Source organism: Carassius carassius, chromosome 28 (genome assembly GCF_963082965.1).
Source record: "Carassius carassius chromosome 28, fCarCar2.1, whole genome shotgun sequence".
NCBI lineage: Eukaryota > Metazoa > Chordata > Actinopteri > Cypriniformes > Cyprinidae > Carassius > Carassius carassius.
Genome location: NC_081782.1, coordinates 21,903,217 through 21,924,532, shown reverse-complemented (window position 1 = coordinate 21,924,532; position 21,316 = coordinate 21,903,217). Strand labels below are relative to the sequence as shown.

The 21,316-nt window shown below is 38.5% G+C and overlaps 2 protein-coding genes across 2 annotated transcripts; one reads left to right on the top strand and one right to left on the bottom strand.

The window, feature by feature from the left end:
- The first annotated feature begins 400 nt into the window (after positions 1 to 400).
- nars2 (asparaginyl-tRNA synthetase 2, mitochondrial) lies at positions 401 to 16,525 on the top strand. The gene is made up of 15 exons (XM_059514840.1): positions 401 to 476; positions 551 to 804; positions 1,793 to 1,902; positions 10,754 to 10,874; positions 10,985 to 11,125; positions 12,885 to 12,965; positions 13,091 to 13,194; positions 13,377 to 13,509; positions 13,634 to 13,732; positions 13,834 to 13,871; positions 14,082 to 14,148; positions 14,766 to 14,903; positions 15,095 to 15,192; positions 15,708 to 15,734; positions 16,009 to 16,525. Exons 2-15 carry the CDS (start codon positions 640 to 642, stop codon positions 16,151 to 16,153), a joined length of 1,467 nt encoding a protein of 488 aa, XP_059370823.1. The 5' UTR covers positions 401 to 476; positions 551 to 639; the 3' UTR covers positions 16,154 to 16,525.
- Positions 16,526 to 17,611: 1,086 nt separating this feature from the next.
- On the bottom strand, positions 17,612 to 21,050 carry LOC132107624 (aurora kinase A-like). Its single transcript, XM_059513720.1, has 7 exons — positions 20,668 to 21,050; positions 20,149 to 20,364; positions 19,959 to 20,053; positions 19,633 to 19,683; positions 19,174 to 19,549; positions 18,837 to 19,031; positions 17,612 to 17,676 (listed from the first exon to the last, which is right to left on the bottom strand). The coding sequence occupies exons 1-7, from the start codon at positions 20,996 to 20,998 to the stop codon at positions 17,612 to 17,614; spliced, it is 1,329 nt and encodes a 442-aa protein (XP_059369703.1). The 5' UTR covers positions 20,999 to 21,050.
- Positions 21,051 to 21,316: the final 266 nt, after the last annotated feature.

Below are 21,316 nucleotides of genomic sequence, written 5' to 3'. Positions count from 1 at the left end.
GTGAGTTAATGTTTAGTGTAGGCTATATGATTTCGATTTCGGTGATTTCGGCTCTGATTCATTGAACCGAGAAACACAAGTCAAGTTCGTAACTGAGCCGAGAACCGATAAGAACGGATTGATTAATATATTCAAAATGACCTTTTTTTAATGAACTGAATCAGCTGCAATTTCAAAACAAACTGTACCTAGACATAATAGACTCCGTGTAATTAAATAAAATTATTTTTGGCTTTTGTCATGTTATATGAATTACAATCGCATTAGAGAGTAAAACAGTATGTCATTGTTTATTAGTAAAGAACTGGGCTGAATCGTTTTTGAACCGATGCTTTGAAATGATTCCCTGAAATGACTAAGAGTAATCTACTGCGCATGTCAAAGTTCAACCAATGGCACGCTACGTACATGTGACGTAATTCGATTCAGGAAGCGGGTGGAGAGCAGCGTGAATGTCAAAACAGAGACGTATTAGACTAACTCGAGCTGTTATAGAAGTGCATTTGTTTAATTAGCATACTTTGTCAAAAATTACATTTCATCCCAGTACTGGACGTGAAACGTGCTTTCACTTAAAGCGGAAGAGGCATAGAAATCGAAGCTGGATCCAGACCTTCATGAGCCTCACTCTCTGCTGACATGATGTCGTTCACATTACAGCGGATTCCTGCTTTCAGCTCGGCGTTGTTCTGTCGATGTAGTTCAAAATCCTTTCAACGACACTGCAGTCGCATATTGTCCAAGAAAGTGAGAGTATCTGATGCGCTCTCAAGCAACGAGACGGGGTCAAATGTTAGAATACAGGTCAGAACATTGTCCCACATTATTTTTTAAAGTTGTTTCTTCAATTTGGAATCAATTAATTAAAACTACCAGATTTCATTTCTCCCCTTTACGCTAAGGCCAGTTTAAAGCTTATATTTTAAACATTTTACTATGCATTCATCATTTATTTTTGCTACTTGGACTTATTTCTTTTATTGTAGCGGAACCTGACTTCATTATTAACATATTATTATCACATATGTGTGCACATATAGAGAGAAGCAATTTAAGTATTTGTTTTTATTTAATTTATTTTTTGTATGAATTGCTTTATATCCCTTCTGTCAGTAATTTCTATCACAAATGTAATTTAGTCCTAATAAAGTTTTTCGTCAAAAGATACAGTATTTATTTACTAAAGAGAACATGCTTGAGATTAAATATGAGATTAAAATAAATATTAATTGTGAACAGAATAATATATTATTTTATGATTTTAATTCCAATCGAACTGTAAAAAAAGTGCAAAAAGTTGTTTGTTGAACCTCTTTTAACTAATTTATTTACTTAAGTACATGTACTTTTCGGTCCTGTTTTTGTTAAATTCACCAATCACTGGTTGGGAAACATTAATGTATTGTTTAAATCAATATGGTTCAAGAATATTTAAATATGACAAATTGAGTTGGGTCAAGTGTAATATAAAAGTAATCAAAACATAGTTTGATTAGATTATCTAATTTATGTTTAGTTTGAATTTCTTCTTTCTCCTTTTCAGTTATGTTTAGTTTGATGTGCTGAGATGCCTAAAACTGAAATAAAATTAAAAGGTAAATGCTAGATCTAAAAATTAAAACCAACAACATATATACATAAAAATAAAATAAAAACAAATACTAAACAGTATCACAGTGATACTAAAATAACAATGATACTTTAGTATACACTGTTGGAGATTGTTAATGGTCAAAGTATGTTAGTTTAATAAACATCTGTGCTCATGTTAACATGTTTGCTGTTCCTACAGGGATGGGTTCGATCCGTCAGGCCACAGAAAGACAACCTCTTCTTACATGTGAATGATGGAAGTTCATTGCAACCTCTACAGGTTGTTGCCAGCTCACACTTGAATACCAGGTGCTATTCTCTACACAGTCTTTGAGCTAGAACGAATATGAAATACTATTTCAAACATCATGCAAATCTTGATGTAAAGTTTACACTGACTCCCCTCACAGCCACACAAAAATGAATGAATGTCATTGTATTAAATAACAAAATAACAAACTAAGTGACATTCATTGTAATGAAATCTAGCACAAGTACTTTTCAAGCAAAACATGAATTCATATATATATATATATATATATATATATATATATATATATATATACACAGTCATGGCCAAAAATATCAGCACCCTTGGTAAATATGGTAAAAGAAGGCTGTGAAAAGTTAATCTGCATTGTTAATCCTTTTGATTTTATTAAAAAAAATCCACAAAATGTATCCTTTCATTGGATAATAAGAATTTAAAATGGGGGGAAATATCATTATGAAATAAAGGTTTTTCTCAAATACTCATTTGATACAATTATTGGCACCCCTAGAAAATCTTTAGAGTAAAATATCTCTGAAGTATATTCCCATTTATATTCACAATTTTGAGTACTCCAGCATGATTATAAACATGAAATTATCCAGCCATGGCTTCCTGTTTCACAGAAATATAAAGAGGAGGGAAAACAAAGCCCAAATTCCCCTAATCATCCATCAAAATGAGAAAAACCAAAAAAATATATTTCTGATGTGCAGCAAAAGATAATTGAGCTTCACAAATTAGTGAAGTGGCTTTAAGAAAAGAGCTAGAGCAGTGAAAATTCCCATTTCCACCATCAGGGCAATAATTAAGAATTTCCAATCAACATAAAATGTTACGAATCTGCCTGGAAGAGGACATGTGTCTATATAGCCCTAATACCTGGTGAGGAGGAGAGTTTGAGTGGCTAAAGACTCTCCAAGGATCACAGCTGGAAAATTTCAGGAAATAGTTGAGTTTCGGGGTCAGAAAACCTTTAAAAAAATGGTCAAACAGCATCTACATCACCACATGTTGTTTGGGAGGGTTTCAAGAAAAATTCTCCTAGCTCATCCAAAAACAAACTAAAGCATATTCAGTTATCAGACATGACTGGAACTTCAAATGGGACTGGCTTCTATGGTCAGATGAAACAAAAAAATTAGCTTTTTAGCAGCAAACACTCAAGATGGGTTTAGTGAACACAGAGATAAAATGTACCCCATGTGTACAATAAGATATACTGCTGTATTTTTGATGTTGTGGGCCTATATTTCTGCTGGAGGTCCTGGATATCTTGTTTAGACACATGGCATCTTTGATTCTATCAAATGCCAACAGATAAAAAATCACTAAGTGACTCAGTTAGAAATCTTATAATGGTCCCTGTTTGGATCTTTCGACCGTACAATAATCCAAACACAAACCTCAAAAACAACACAGAAATGGGTCACTGAGCACAAAACCAAGCTTCTGCTATAGCCATTCCAGTCCTCTGACCTGAACCCTATAGAAAATGAGAGGAGTGAACTGAAGAGAAGAAGCACCAATATGGAGCTGGGAATCTAAAGGGTCTGAAGTGATTCTGGATGAAGGAATGGTCTATGATCTCTTGTCAGGTGTTCTCTAACTCATCAGGTATAGGAGAAAATTTAGACCTGTTAAACAGGCAAATGCAGGTTTCAAAAAGTATTGAAAAAAAGGGTGCTGTTAATAATGGGCAACGTGTATTAGAGAAAAACTGTCTCAGGTTACGTATGTAACCATAGTTCCCTGAGTAGGGAACGAGACACTGCGTCCTCTAGGGGCCACTTTTGGGAACACCTCGTCATGACCCGTGTCTGAAGCATACATTGAAAAAACACCAACTTGTTGGCCTCCGACGTCACTACCGGCGCGACTATAAATAAGCACCGGGAGAGCACGTCATTATCTTCTTCGTCTGAAGCTTGCGTCCGAAGCATGGCAGGGAGCTAGAGGACGCAGTGTCTCGTTCCCTACTCTGGGAACTATGGTTACATACATATAACCTGAGACAGTTCCCTTTCGAGGGAACTTCGAACTGCATCCTCTAGGGGCCGCTTTGGGGAACAGTATACCCACGCCGCCATGCTGAGGGGAGTGCAGGCCAGAATCATGGCGAGCACTAAGTACCGACTCTACCATTTCCATGGGAGTTGCCCCTGGAACGTTAGACGGCTGTCTGTGACAGTACCTCTTACGGCCAAAAGGCCTAAGCTACATACCCAACTTAATTGTTAAGGCCTCGGCCCAGGGTAGAGCTGACGGCTTGGAATGAGGAAAGATTCCTTTAAAGGGATACGGCTAAGAACCTAGCATTTCTACCAAGTCTTGCCTGTCACACAGGGGCTACCGCTAGCTTACGCATAAGCTTGCTGAAAGAGCTGTCTCAACAGTTCTCTAGTAGCAACACCCTGTTTAGATAGGTATCCGAGGATACATAGGTGGAGTGGCGCCCAAGATGAACGGGACTTTTATCAACTCAAGAAAGGGCACGAAGCAACCGCGCGAAGCCCTCACCATATAGAATTTTAGAAAGAACGCAGAATACTAGCGTGCGAACTTACCACAGTGTGGATTTCAGAAAGTGTGCAAAGACTTCACGTGCACACTTACCATAGCATGGATTTTCAAATACTGTTCTAAGGAGGGGCTCTCGTGGCACTCTGATAGAGCAGCTCATAGAAGGAATGTTGCATCTCAAAACAGTATGATTGAGAGTCATCAACTCGATTTATGGAAACGAAACTGGAGCGCTCTGGGGAAAAAACAGAGAACTCAGTCTCAAATGAGAGGAGAACTCCGAGCTCAGAGTAGCGCGCTCATAGGCGACCCTTTTTGGAAAAAGGGGAGCGCTGCTAAGTTACCACGAGAATCACCCAAATAGCCCCTCATGTTGAGGGAAGCGATGCTTGAGGTGTATAAACAAATACACACTGGCTGAATGGAGCCCAAGGAACCAAGGTCTAATCATCTCAAGAAAGGGAACGAAGCGGAGCGCGTAACCCTTATCGTACAAGATTTCAGAAAGTTTGCAGAGTCTTGTGTGCAAACTTACCTCTTGTGGATTTTTAGAAAGTGCGCATAGTGTTCACGTGCACACTGACCACCATGTGGTTTTGAGAAAGTACACAAAGCTTAGCGTGTGTACTTAAAGGTTCTTAAGCATCGCAGAGGCGCTGAATCTCACGGGAGAGGCAAGCTCAATTTTACAAACCTCGGGCGAGGGGAGCATCACCTGAGGCAGCATATACAAGAAGACTTCTGTAACTGCCACCTCCACTTCCCGCTAGATGCGACAGCACCCCTGAGCGGCCAGGAGACCCCTCGGGGTGACCTGGCCGGACATCCATGAAATTCCCTGCAGTGCTGTGCCAGGCCTGATGATCAAGGAGGCTCCCTCAAAAACATGTGATCTCAGCCGCCTAATACCGGAACATGAAGCCGGATGGCTGGTGCTGGCGAGTGTTTAGTAAACGCTGTAACTGAGCACTGCAAAAGGAAACTCACAGAGTTTATTAGTAGACACGTAACCACCAGCAATTAAATACACATAAGTATATACAGAGAGGTAGGGCTGTGCCGATCACGATCGGCCGATCGTTAATGCGCATCTCGTCAGTAAAGCCGGTTCTCTAATCAGTGATAAATTCCATCAGGTGCTTGATTTCACATAGAGCAGCTGTTACTACACAGAGCCGTTGTTAACTGAGAAGATGCGCAAATAAACGCTGAAAATGAACGTGGATTTGCGCATCTTCTCAGTTAACAACGACTCTGTGTAGTAACAGCTGCTCTATGTGAAATCAAGCACCTGATGGAATTTACCGCTGATTAGAGAACCGGCTTTACTGACGAGATGCGCATAACGATCAGCCGATCGTGATCGGCACAGCCCTACAGAGAGGGTTACATTTACTCACCCACCCTCCTGCGCTGGAACCCTCTGAAGTCGATTAACGCATATACACGTTATGAGGCTATTTTCTTTTCTTTTTTGATAACCTCTTAGACTCCAAAGGGTTAAAAATCCCCAAAGGGAACGAGTAGATACCTCGGTATCACTCTGTTTCGGACGAGAACGTTGCCTCGTCTAGATCATATCCCTTAGGTTCTGCTTACCTCCTCGTGACCCACGATTCCTCTAACCCCTGCCCGCAGGTGGGGGAGGAGCGCGAGTTGCGACACTAGCCTTCTGTGCCCGTCTTTGATCCTCAGATCGAGACAGGCCAGGACCCCTATGTTGTTCGGGCTCAGACCTGGACTTTCGTGGAACGAAGAATCTGATAGCAGCAGAGTGCGCCTTCGTCTCCCTGAACTTCTCAAATCGCCGTCTCAACGGAAATACCGAAAAGCTCAGAAGGCGAAACCTGAGCATCAAGAAGAAAGCATTTTCTTTCCTCCCGATGTCTGCCAGTTTCATCCACAGATGTCTCTCTGCTGCCACCATGGCCGCCATAGTCCTGCCCATGGCAGAGGCGGGCTGCTTGGTAGCACGGAGAGAGATCTGTGGTGCGGCGCAGCTCAGCTACCTGATCAGAAAAAGGCCCCTGCCTCTATCCAGGTCTCTTAGCAGATCAGTCTGATATGCTTGAAGCACCAGCATTGTGTGTAATAAAGCCACAGCCTGACCTGCTACTGCGTATGCCTTGCCATTTAAGCGAGATGATTTTCTGAAGGGGCTTAAATGGCAAGGAGGGAGATTAAGAGAGGATGTTTCCCCTGCAGAAAGAAAAAATTTTCGCAGATAAAAATTATTTATACATTATTTATAAAAAATTTTGCTCTTTCAACAGGGGGCATTCCCTCATAGCCGCTTTCGCGCATCACCTCGATGTCGGCAGATTACTTTCATGCCGAAACCGATGGATGCGAGAAGAAAACGGCATCTTTCATTCCTTTTTAATCTCTGTATGGAGATCATGCAGAAATAAAAGGCTCACCTGAGCTGGAGGGTTATGGTCAAACGGTAATTTTTGCTCAATAACCTCCAACAGCTCTACATACGCAGGGCAGGAGAATTGAGAAGGCTCAGCCACAGCTTTTTCACCATCCTCAAATATCTCCTGCTTTTCCTGGGTAAAAACCCAGCAGAGCACTAACCTCAGTATCAGAAAGTGTTAAAGACATCATCCTCCCGAGGCTCTCTCTCTTGTCCGCCACCCTTCTTTCTTTTTTTTTTTCTTTTTTTTTTACGAGCTCGAAAGCGAATGTCCCTCTTTAAACCATTCAGACAGATCCACCTGTAATCTCACGAGCTCATTCTCTTCCATGCCTTAACACGGACAGGTTCTGAACCGCGGGTAGCAGATGACTGCCTTTTTTTCTCATTTTTCTTTCAGAAGAGAGACGAACGAGAGCGGAGCTTTTTCCATTGAAAAAAACGCTCACAATGCATGCAGATTGCCTCCTCAAAGACATCGCGTGCGTGCTCTTCACTAGGGCTGGGTATCGATTCAGATGTTCCAGATCGATTCGATTTCGATTCACAAGCTCTCAAATCGATTCGATTTCGATTCTCGATTCGATTTTCTATTAAGACCGACAGATTAAAAGTTAAGACCGACAGATTTCGGCCCGAGCCCGACAAGTACATTTTGATTGACAGCTTTTTAAAAGCCCGAACCCATTTACAGCCCGACATTATTCAAATGTACATGCACGCAGCTCTTTTGCCTTTTGTCAGGAATGAGTCATTTTACATGGTTTAATATAATTTATACATGACTAACGTAATAGGCCACTTGGAAGTTTGAACAAAGAAATAAAAGTCCTCTGTAACATCGTAACATCTCAGCACTCTATAAATAGCCCTAGGTATAGGCTCATTTAGCATATAAATAGGCCAACGCACCAATAAATACAAGTCTTTCTTAAAAAATTTAATTAAGATAAATTCTAAATTAAGATGGGTATTTGGCAATAACGAAATGAATTAAGATAAAGGCTCTGCCGGATTTGCTTCGCCATAGCAGCTGACATAATAAAATAATAATGCCAACATTAGCTTATATAGCCTACTCTGTCTACATTATGCATTTAAGACTCAAATAATATTTAGTTATTATTTGAAAAACATTTACTCACCAAGATTAGGTAAGGCCTACCTTTTTTTGTGGAGGAAAATGATTGAATCCACTGTAGATGGCTTCAGCGCGCTCCTGCGCTCACTGATGGTGCGTCATTATTCACTCATTATTCTCATTATAAACAAGGTCAAAACTTTTCCAAACCTCAGACTTTGCTTTAGTTGCTGGTGCTACAAAAAAACGTAATCGTCAGAGGAAAGCCTCCGTTTCAACTACTCAGCATACATTTTATAATCTTTCTCGCGCTAATCGAAACACATTTACATGACCGCTCATTTACCGCACAAGTCCGAGCCCGGCCCGTTTGGTTCGATTGGCAATGGGCTTCTTCACACTGCCTGAACATGTGCAATTGTGCTTTTGAAGACTACTGTCCACGCAGTCGTCTGCTCAGAGCCTCGGTACACACTCTCCGATGGTGATGTTTACATCATGCCTGCCTAGCGGTCCATAGCGGACTCGCGGACGCAAGATGCAGTCTGGACGCGAACGGGAGCATGACCTGACGCGCGACATTGCAGAAAATGTGCGTTCACAAATGTAGCCTATGTTGATCCAAATATAGAAAGCACTTTCGAATTTAATAATATGAGGTTCTCTCCAGAGATGTTTTGCCACATTTCTTCAATTAAGGATGATTGCTGCGTTGTATATGGTGTTTCCATTTGCTTTAACTTCTTCAAGTGAGTTGCAAAAGTTGTGTGTGTGTGTTCAGCAAATGGTGGGCAGCATTTGAATTCGTGACGGGCCGCGGGTTCAGAACCACTGCTTTAAACTGAAGGAATGAATGACAGGTTCGTTGGTAACATCGCACAAGGCACATAAGAGGGTGACATCTAGTGGAGAAGATTTGTAATTAGATTAACGCTAATCTTACGTTCAATGTCTGCGGAAATAAATATGGGAAAAAATCGATTCATGACCTTTGAGAATCGATTTTGAACCGACCACATTTTAAAAAACAATTAATCGAAAAATCTATTTTTTTACCCAGCCCTACTCTTCACCCAAACAAATGACGCAAAGATCGCGTGTGTCATCGGGTGTCAAATAATGCCGACACGGTTGCACACATCGTCTAAACGCTTGCTAGTTGTCGCCATGATAAACAGAGAAAGATCGCCCTTAACGGTTCTTTCAGATGCACGCTTCAAAGAAAACAGTCAGTGAAGATGAAGAAGATAATGACGTGCTCTCCCGGTGCTTATTTATAGTCACGCCGGTAGTGACGTCGGAGGCTGTCGCCAGCCAACAAGTTGGTGTTTTTTCAATGTATGCTTTAGGGCTGGGCGATATACAAAAAAAAATGATATCTCGATATTGTCAAATTTTTTACGATATTCGATATATATCTCGATATGTTTGCATTTAAATAATAAAAAATAAAACACGATTTTCTTCTGCCCATTAAAAAAAAAAAACATTTAGATTAAACAGCTAATTTAAGCAGTTAAAAAATCTAGACCAAGAGATCACTTACAGCTTTTTATTAAATGAATACATGTAGGCCTATATGTAACTGAAGCAGTGCAAATTAAGTAACAGTTACAGAAAGTGCATTCTGTCAACTTTTTAGTGCATGCAGTTCACAATTTAAACTATGCAACTGGGATAAGTATTTTATTTTAATTTTTTAACAAGTTTTTAAGCTAAGAACACAAGTCTGTCAACTGTCTGTGGTTTTAAGAGAAGCTCTGTGGCATGAAACTATGTTCCTACTGACACTAAAAACCCTCTTAGATGGGGAGCTAGTTGCTGAAGCACATAGCTATTTCTTATATATTAATATATATAAATGAATACCAAAGACTTTTGCATTCTCTCTGTCTATATTATGGAAACTGGTAAACATATCAGTGAAATTCCCCAATAGTAATTCCAAATGGCCATAGCCTATGTTTCTCTATTCAAACATCAGCGGTCGAGTAAGTGCATTTATTTTGCGATCACAAATGCAAACAATAGTTGAGATCTCACGACAGAACACAGACCGGCTGAACGACGCTTTCATTAGATCGCTCATTTCCAGCTTGTTAGTGTTTTCAGATTATCGACGGCGGCTCTTCCGCAATGAGGAGTGAGCACGTGCGCATGGTTGCCAGATTGCTTAAAATAAGCAAACACCGGGCAGAAAATGTATCCTTGTAACAGTGGAGCTCTGATTGGGAGATTTAAACTCTTGTTATCTGGCAACCGCTATCATTAAAGCTCTCGTAGCAGAGGGGCGTAGAGCAGTCAGCAGTTACAGGTTCCTTTTTTGGACATTCGGCGCGTTCTTTTGGGAAAGTATGCTTGAATTTGAAATATTTGATATTCCCGATATATTCAAATTGTACATCGTCGTCAAAATTATTCCGATAGTATCGCTAATATTCGATATATCGCCCAGCCCTAGTATGCTTCAGACACGGGTCACGACGAGGTGTTCCCCAAAGCGGCCCCTAGAGGACGCAGTTCAAAGTTTCCTTGAAAGGGAACATTTATTTAATAATGATATTTCCCCCCATTTTTAATTCTTATTATCCAATGAAAGGATACATTTTTCTGAAATTCTTAAATAAAAGATCAAAACGATTAACAATGCAGCTGAATTTTCACAGCCTTCTTCGATCATATCACCTGTGTAAATCTGTGGGAACTCATTTCTTACATCCACAAAAAAAATGAAATAATAATAAATAAATAAATAAATCACCTTTTAGTTGCAAAAATGGCAAGAAGATGTAACTTTGATTTGTTTTAATAGTCTTTGGGGCCTCTGTAGATGTATGGTTTTGATATATCCTCCCTTCTTGTCAAGAGACCTCACATTTGGCTGTGCTGTTGACATCACTGGCTCCTTAGAGAAGAGCCCAAGTAAGAGACAGAATTTGGAGTTACATGCTCAGCATATTAAAGTGGTTGGAGAATGCAATCCTGTGGTGAGTCTTTACTTTTAAAATGAATCAGTCAGATAAAACTGATGAAAAGTGATTAATAAAAGTCATGATTAGATCACGGTTAATATACTGATGCAGTATGTCTGCTCTAGGACTTTCCATTCAAGATCAAGGAGCGTCATTCTCTGGAGTACGTCAGGCAGTTTTCTCACCTCAGATGCCGAACAAATGCATTCAGCTCTTTGCTCAGGATACGAAGTGAGGCTTCTGCTGCGATCCAGTCATTCTTCAGAGTAAGAAGTGATCATTTACCGTTTAAAGATTGGCATTAGTAAGATTTCTCAAAAGAAGTCTCTTATGCCCACAAAGGCTGCATTTATTTGATCAAAGTATTGTGAAATATCTATACAATTTAAAAATAACTGTTTAGTTTTAATATATTTTAAGGATACATTTATTCCTTTAAAGTGCAGTTGAATTTAGTGTCATTACTTCAGTCTTCAGTGTCACATGATCCTTCAGAGATCATTAAAATATTCTGATTTGATGCTTAAGAAACCGTGTCTGTGTACTTATTAATTTTACATATTTTATTATACAGTTTTTAATATTAAAAAATGTGTTAAAAAACTTACTGCCTAAAACTTTTGAATAGTAAAAAAATAATTGTAATATATATACATATATATATATATATATATATATATATATATATATATATATATATATATATATATATATATATATATATATATATATATATATGTGTGTGTGTGTGTGTGTGTGTATGTATGTATTTATATATATATATATATATATATATATATATATATATATATATATATATGTGTGTATGTATGTATATATATGTATGTATATGTATGTATGTGTGTATATATATATATATATATATATATATATAAATAAATAAATTTTAATAGTTTATCATAGAGTTTGTAATAGAAATCTGTTTAATAAATCTTAGGGTGCTTTCACATCTCTAGTTTGGTTCATTTGGTACGAACCAAGGGCAAACAATTATACATTGTAGCATTTTTCACACCACACTGATTGCTTTGGTCTGAACCAGTTGAAACGAACCAAAATGCAGTCACATGACAACATCCACATCACTCATTGGCCATGACGTATTTCCTAAACTGCTTTTTGATTGGTCAGAATTTACGTGTGGGAATATTCCAACATAAGAAGAGGGAAAGCCAGCAAACAACACGGAGACAACACAACTATGGAGAGACGACTGCGCGGGCTGGTTTTGTCCCTGGCCATAATCTAGTACATTGTTTGTATACACCACAATATGCAAACAATACATTTCTATAATGAAGCGCGGATGCGGCTTGAAAACAATGTTCTAATGCACTGCAAACGGTGAGCAGGCATCGCTCGTAACTTCAAGCGGAGGCGTGCATTAATTCTTCTTAACTCTGACATGCTCATGGTCATCTGACCAAATTTCTATGAGGCTCCGCGCCTCCTCACTACTCCAAGTTTGTCCACGAGCTGCCATGCTAAAGTGGAAACTGTCAACAAACACTTCCTCATCCCATAATGCACAGCGCAGCTGACTACGGCAGCTGGTTTAGTCCAAAAATGATCAGTACTTTTGGCAGTTGGGTCTGTTTGAGGTCGGATCACGTTCTCACCACAAACGAACCGATCCAGAGTTCGTTTGAAAGCGTACCGAGACCACCTCTTCAAGCAGGTCTTGTTTGGTCCGCTTTTGGTGCACACCCGAGTGTGATTGCTGCTTTCACACCTGCCCAAACGAACCGCACCAAACGGGGAAACGAACTCTGGTACGATTCAACCGAACTAAATGAGGCAGGTGTGAAAGCACCCTTACTGCCCCAAAACTGTTGAATAATACTAAAAAAAAACATTTTTAAATGTATTTTCATTATTTTATTCTTATATTATCTGCATAATGTGCAAATTAATAACAAATCAGGATTTAAAAAAATGATAATAGTAAGTTTCTCATATGGCTTATATTTCCAATCTGAGTGATGTTGTTAATTGTTGTTGCAGGATAATGGTTATGTGCAGATACACACACCAGTGATCACCTCAAATGACTGTGAGGGAGCTGGAGAACTCTTCCAAGTTGAGGTACGGTCTAGTTAATGGGTGACGTGAGATATAGCAACAAGCAAAATTATATTTCAAAATATGGTACATGGATGCTATTGATTCTTCTGTAAAACACTGAAAACTTATGTTTGTGCTCTCTGAAGCCTGCAGGGCATAAAACCGACACAGATGACCCAAACCCACATTTCTTCTCTGTGCCGGCTTATCTAACCGTCTCAGGACAACTGCACCTGGAGGTGATGGCAGGGTAAATAGTTCAGGCACAACTATACCACAAACAGCAGAGTAAATATCCTGTATGTCTATTTTGTTGGTCAATGGTTTGAGATCAACCGGAACAGACATTACAAAATGGATAATGAATCACTAGCTAAAGTTGAATGCTAAACTGTTTTGTGATTGCTCTGCGTCTGCTGTTGTCTGTTGTAGGGCTTTTTCTGCAGTGTACACATTTGGTCCCACGTTCAGAGCAGAGAACTCTCAAAGCAGGAGACACTTGGCAGAGTTTTACATGGTAGAGGCAGAGATTGCCTTCACTGAGTCACTAGACGACCTTATGAAGGTAGAAAACTCTTTCCTTTCCACATACACTGAAGACTCGATCAAGCAACTGATTATGGCTTTGAAAGTGTGTACATATCATAATGCATAATTTTAATTGTAAAAGCTTGTTTCTCATTCTTCAGGTAATGGAGGACTTATTCAAAGCTGCCACGGAGCATGTGCTGTCCTCTTGCGCAGAGGATGTAGAGTTATTTCACAGATATATTGCTCCAGGACACAGGGTACGACACACACTGCTGTTGTTCCGTATGCTTTATAACAGCATTGAGAGTTTCTCCACTATAATGGCTGTAATAAAGTGATCTTATTTGAACATCCTCAGGATCAAGTGGATCTCATGTTGAAAAGAAAATTTAATGTGTACGTATTATATTTCAGTTCCGTCTACTTTTCCCAAAGCTGAAGTCATTTTACTTCTAAAAAAAAAAAAAAAAAAAACCTACATACTTTCTTCTTCTAAAAAGTTATCTATTAAAAGTAAGAATCAGTCATTTTTGTATCTCATCTCTCTTTGAGCCATGAATTTTTTTTTATTGCACTATTTTAAATTGTTATATTTGCATTTTACAGCATTTCTTACACCGAGGCCATAGACATTCTAAAGAGCAGTTCACAGAACTTTACATTCAGCACCGAGGCAAGTAAAGTACAGCATATGTTTGTTTTAAATAATTACTATACATAATATAAGAGATACTTTAAGAAATGCACATTAAATAAAAAATATGCTATTCATTAGCATTCAAAAGTTTAGTGTCAGTAAGAACTCACTACTTTTATTCAGAAAGGATGCATTAAATCAGGTCAAAAGTGACTAAAGACAATGTTACAAAATATTTTAATTTCAAACTTTTAATCAAAGAATCCTGAAACAAACATAACATATCACAGTTTGCACAAAATATTAAGCAGCACAATGTTTTTTTTTTTCTTTTTTTCTCAACATTTCAAATGTTTCTTAAGCAGCAAAATCAGTATATTAGAACTGTGGTAATGATGCTGAAAATTCAGCTTAGCATCACAGGAATAAATTGCATTTTAAAATATCTTAAAATAGAAAGCTGTTATTTTCATTTCTAATAATATTTCAACATAATAATGATTTTATGGTATTTTTATAATCAAGTAAAATCACCCTGGATGAGGCCAAGGCTGTATTACATTAAAAACCTTACTGACTTTTTAATTGTAGTATATATGTCAGGTTTTTAATATTGTCTGTTTTCCCTTTCTTTGGCATATGCTTTACATTAGTGGGGCTGTGATCTTCAGACAGAACATGAGAAGTTCCTAGTGAAACATTGTGGAAATGTCCCAGTGTTTGTCATCAACTATCCCTACGAGTTAAAGCCTTTCTATGCCCGAGACAACCAGGACCAGCCCAACCACACAGTATGAGCTCTCACCCTCAGTCTGTGGTCCTCAACTGCTCATCTGTTTGAAATATGTTTATATTATGTCTTTAAAGCCTAGAGTAAATGATCAGATGTGATAAAGATGTTATGGCATGTCTTTCAGAATTAGACCTTCTTTTCCTCACCTCCGTGTGCTCAATGCTTATTCACTGATGATTTTTTGTGCAGGCAGCTGCTGTGGATCTCTTGGTGCCTGAAGTGGGGGAGCTTTGTGGTGGATCCCTGAGAGAGGAGAGACTAGAACTTCTGCGTCAACGACTAGCACAGTAAGAATTACAGAAGAGTCCCTTTTCACATAGTAATAACAATATATGCTGTAATTATTTAAGACGTGGATAAACTACTGTTTAGAAGTGCTCACTAAGGCTGCACTTATTGAATCAAAAATTTACAAACAATAATGTTGAAAAATATTACAATTTACCTACAATTAAAATGATATATTTTTAATTATGTTAATGTCACTGCAATCTTCAGTGTCACATGATCCTTCAGAAATAGTGTTAATATGCTGATTTGATGTAAAAAAAAAAAAAACGACAACAACATTTATTAATAATAATAATGCTGAAAAGTTTTTATTTTTGTTTTTTGGAAATTGTGATGCATTTTTCCAGGATTTGTTACAATGTCAAATGTATTCTTTTCATTATCAAAATTCTGTACATGAATATGGCACCAGAAATGTAATATGTTGCTTTATATACATATTACATGTTTGCTGATGTATTACTGAGTACTATTCACTTGCATCTCCTGCATGTTTTCCCTCTTTACATAGGGCTGGATTGGAGGACACATATGCATGGTAGGTTTCTAAGAACAACTTTCGCTGCTTAGCCATACTTTTATTCCAGAATTAAGAGGTATTTGCGTTTTGTGTGTTTGAGTAGTATTTCTTTACTAAGTGACATCGCCAACTAGAGGCCTGGCATGCATAATGCAGCATTGTAAGTTGTGTTCTTGGATCTGTGTGAATGGGGGTCTCTTTGACAACATTGCCATTTGTACATGAAAAATGCAAAGAAGGAAAAACGTCACAATTTTGTCATAGCCTTAAAGAGCATCTCTGTGATTGACAGGTATCTGCAGCTGAGAGAGTTTGGCTCAGTCCCCCATGGTGGGTTTGGGATGGGCTTTGAGAGGTACCTGCTGTGCATTCTGGGACTCCACAATATTAAAGATGTGATTCCATTTGCAAGGTTCTCACACTCCTGCCTGCTTTGAAGAAGTGTTTTCCTGAAGCCACCCAACACTGCACATTTTGAATGTCTTTAATGCGTGACACCCGTTTCAGATCTTGATGTCTAAATCAATGAGCTGAGTCAGGTGTGTTTGATTTGGTAAGCATATAAAATGAGCAATATTGATGAAGCTAGAAAGAAATTTTAGGAACCACTGATCTAGTGTCACAGGATGACTAATGTGTTTCATGCAGTTTTATGTAACATATTCATCTTCTCTGTTATAGATAGGAGCAGATATTACTGTAGTTAACCTCCCTAAAACAAGTAGTCATTTGTTTTTTTTTTATTATTATTATTTCTGACCACTATCATCAATCACATTAACATTTTTTAAATAAAATCATTCTCTTGGTCTTCTGACAGCATCTTTGATCTAGTGATACAGAAAAGTTATTTTTGAATTTAATTGCATTTTGTTACATTCTGTGAATATAAAATGTAAAATATAGAAGTTTAAGTTAAGTGAGTGAACTTAACTTTTTTTTTTACTAAAAGGTAAAATTCTGTGAAGGCTGTCTGCAGCCTTTCAGATGCAGTAATAACATTTTTTAGTTTATTTACAAAATTACATAAATTTTCGCATCCTTCAGCAAGCAACATCTCCAGTCGTTAATATTGCTGCCTCAAGCCAAAGGCACAGAATGCCACCAGAGCTTGCTGGCCCTGTAAGATGTTAAAGTGGATGGACAAAGACTCAGTTCTTCCTGGAAGACGAAACATCTCCACAGATGACACTTTCAGAGTGACAGTGATCGGTCTTACACCTGGAACAAAACACAGAAATTAGCTTTATTGTTAAATGCATTATTAGAACAGGTGGCATTTTTAACTGTTTTTAGCTCATCTTAGGCTCAGTACCTAAAACCAGTCATGATGAATAATCCTGTCCAGATCAAGCTGAAGTTCTGGCTTTTGCTGCAGAAAGGAGCAGATCAAATGGCAGCATTCTGTGCAGAAAGATGGAAGAGACGTCTGATTATTAATGTAAACTACATTATCCATGCATTATCCATATGCCACCTCCAGTAAATCCTATAAAGTTTTGTAGTAGAATTGTACTTCTGAAGAAAAACTCACCTTCTGTCAAGCCAGATTTGGACCAGGTGTTCATGTTGGTCCTGTCGATGTTGAAACTATCTGGAATATATCCACACAGCATTCTGAACAAGAGGATGCTCAAAGCTGCCTTTGATTGTGTTACACAAAGTGGAACGCATCCATGCAATGTGATAAACGCTGGACGAGTGAAAAACTAGACGTCCTGATGGTCCTTCCAGTCCAGCAGCTTAATAATGTCCATCACTGGATTGATAGGTCGATGTTTTGGGGAAGGGCCTTGGGCTGTTTAGACTGGATGAAAGAAACATTTTTGGCTTTTAAATGGTTATAAATAGTGATTTTTACTCAGTCTTAGGTAATTAATTTTTCTATTGAAAAATCACCTGTACTCACAATACTGATACTTTCCACTTGTTTCGACTTTTTGACAAATTTTACTGCTACCTGATGGACAAAACAAAAAAGCAATTAATATACCAGAGGATGGAATACCATAACAAATCAAAATACAAAAAATTTATAAATTTGAAGTGTGCATTTTCATCCTAAATTTTATTGTGAATTTGCAATAGAAGAATCATTCAGAATTCTCCAAAGAACATTTCAGTGATCAGTTCTTAAAGGTGGGGTAAGTGATTTCTGGTAGCCAATGTTGATATTTCAAATCACCAAAACAAACACGCCCCTAACCCCAAAAGAGTCTCGCCCCTATTTTAATAGCTCCGCACCACACATATGTACACAACCCAGACAATGATTATGGTGGAATCAGCTGTGGCAGCTGGCCGAGGGTATGATGCCATCATTAAGTGAAAGCAATATGTGTTACAGGTCAAATATGTTTTTGTAGTACTGTGTGTTTTAATGTGCGTATACTATTTATTTTGACAACATATATTAGTTCTGTGAAATAAAGCAAAACCAATGTTACTCGCCTATCGAGAAGAAACAAAGCAACCTCAAGCTGATCCGATATTTACACGGGTTCTACTTCTTGCCTTATCGTAAGCATTCTCTTGTTCTGCAGACGTTTTTTTTTTTCTTGCCATCTCTATCTTTCTGTCGTCATTTGGCTTGGCTAATGTCTGTCCTGTGCACTGAGCGCATCATGAGTAGACACGCCCCTTACTGCTGATTGGCTACATGTTTGTTTTTGTCCGACCTGGTTTTCTAAAGCATTTTTTTAAAAATCCATACCCCACCTTTAAAAGAACCAATTCATTCTTATTATGATTCAAATATTCAATTAATCTAAATAAGCTTTTGTGCAGTGGATGTTGAAAGGTTCTTCATGGAACCTTAGATGCCAATAAAGAACCCTTATTTTAAAGAACAAGTTTAGTCAAATCTCAAATCAAATTGTTTTCAGCTCATCTTGGGCTCAGTACCTAAAACCAGTCATGGTAAACAATCCTGTCCAGATCAATCCGATGTTCTGGCTTTTGCTGCAGAAGGGAGCAGATCAAATGGCAGCATTCTGTGCAGAAAGATGGAAGAGACGTCTGATTATTACTGTAAACTACATCTGCTTTTATTCTAAACTGTAAAATCTGCTGGATTATCCATATGTCCATCTCCAATAAATGTTTGTAATAGAATTGTACTTGTGTAGAAGAACTCGCCTTCTGTCAAGCCAGGTTTGGACCAGGTGTTCAAGTTGGTCCTGTAGAAGTCGAAACTATCTGGAAAGTGTCCACACAGCATTCTGAACAAGAGGATCCCTAAAGACCAGACAGTCGCTGGCTTTCCATGGAACTCACCCTTCAGTATGTACTCGGGAGGGCGGTACATAACTGTTCCTGGAGGAAAAAGAGTTTGTCTGGTGTTTTAGTCATTACCACATCATGCCTTTATGTGTTTTAGTCATTACCACATCAATACTTTATTACCATTAAGTATTGAGTTAACTGAATCACAAGAGTTTTTAGAGATAAAACACACCACTGAATCTCGTGTAGGCAGATTCTGTCAGGACACTGCCACATCCAAAGTCAATTAGTTTGATTTGGAGGTTCTCCAAGTTTATCAGCAGGTTCTCTAACTTGATGTCCCCATGGTAAACTCCACGTCTACAACATGCACTGGCGGCTAGTGTTGCCCCAAACATGATGAGCCTCGCTAACTTCTCATCGATGCTGCCTCCATTGCGTTGCACAAAGCGGAAAACATCCATGCAGTGTGAGAAGCGCTGGACGACAATAACGTAGAAGTTCTGCTGGTCCTGCCAGTCCAGCAGCCTAATAATATCCATCACTGGGTCTTTATTGGCCAGAATTGTCAGGGCGACTTCTTTGGGAAGGGGCTTGGGATGATCAAGCTGGAAGAAAGAAACATTTTATGATGTAGAATTGGAATTTAACTCTTGGGAAAATGTTTCTATTCTAGTGAAATCACACTCACAATGCTTATATATTCTGTGTGTTTTGTCTTTTTGACGAATTTCACAGCCACCTGATGAATGAAACAAAAAATTCATATGTGTGAGATGCCATAAATTATAACAAAACAAAGCGAAAAAGATAGCCAAAGCATGAATTTTAATCCTACACACTTAAAAATAAAGCTTCTCCAAAGAACATTTCAGTGAATATTTCTTCTTAAAATAATTTTTTTTTTCTTCTTAATGTGAAGAATATTTTGATCATTCTTCATGAAGCCGATAAAGAATCTTTTATTTTTAAGAGTCTAAAGGCCAAGAACAGTTGATGTAAGTTAAAAAATCAAACCTTAAGTCTATCCTCCAAACGAGTCGCCTTATAGACGGCGCCAAATCCACCTTGACCCAGCTTGCTGCCAATTGCATATCGGCAGCAAATGTTGTCTATTAAAAGATGAAAAAAAAAAAATGTTTTGTGGTACTGCTTCAAAGATAAGGGCATGTGTGTGTTATGTTTGGGATTGTGGCAATAAACTCACCTTCAGGTCTCGTGTCCACTTCATTGCTGTCCAACTCTATCATCAGAGGAGACACTTCACCTGCTCTCACACTGACTGGAGCATCGTGGACTTGAGTTTGGAGATCTTTCTGCACCAGAGGCTCAGTAGCAGGAGGGACTTGAAGAACACTGGTGTGAGGTTCCTCGAGATCAGTGACCTCCACAGATCTGCAGATGGGCTGTTGAGGCTTCTGATCTGAATAGGAGAATACCAGCACAAGATGTTAGGTAACAGTGACTAAATAAATAATAAATACATTTAACAGCGACATAATTTGTTCACCTTTTAAACATGCAAAGTATAACTATCCTGTTTCTCTCTTAAATTTCGAAGTAGGCCTAATGTATTATAGAAGAAAAGCTAAAAAGACTTTTTAGTCTTTTTAAAAGTCTTACAATCATGGAACAGGAAAGTTCCCGTAGATATTCATATTTAGGTGTGAATAATTAAGTGACACTTAAATGTAAAGAGCTCCAGAAAATAAATTACAGTTTTTACCGTCGGTTCTCCCGGATGTTTCTGTCTCAGTATCTTGGTCTTTCATCTCACCCTGACCTGAGCTCTTGCTTTTGGTGATTTTTTTCCTCAAACGGGAAGAGAACCACTTAAAGAAGTGGCCCACTTTCTTTTTATTGCTCTTCTTCTCCTCTTTCAGAGGAGAGGTGGGAAGCACAGTTCCCTCCCCATCATCAACAGGCTTCTCATCAGGCCGATGAGGATGATGTTTCTCTGTCATGTCGGGGCTGGATTTTGGGGGTTTACTGTGAGGGAGGTCGTAGACCTGCTCGCTCTCCGTAAACGGTTGTACTCGTGAAGTACTCTGCCCCATGATAAATTTCTGTCGTGTATTAATCAGACTTCAGCAGCAACAAACTGAGAAACCTAAATGAGTGAAGTGAGGAGCGCTGTAAGGTTTTACACACACAACGTTCTAAAAGTTCTAAGTTTCTTTGTGACATCACAGTGGCTCTGACGTTGCTGAGAAAATCGAAAAAAATAAAATCAGCATATTTTTTTTTCTTTCAGGAGCTAGCTTCCCCGACGGAACATGACCGACCTTCAACGTTGAAATATGGTTGAAATAAGGTCAGTTGTTTTAATGAAACAACGTTAAAAATGTTTGATGGTAAATGGTTGAAAAAGGTTA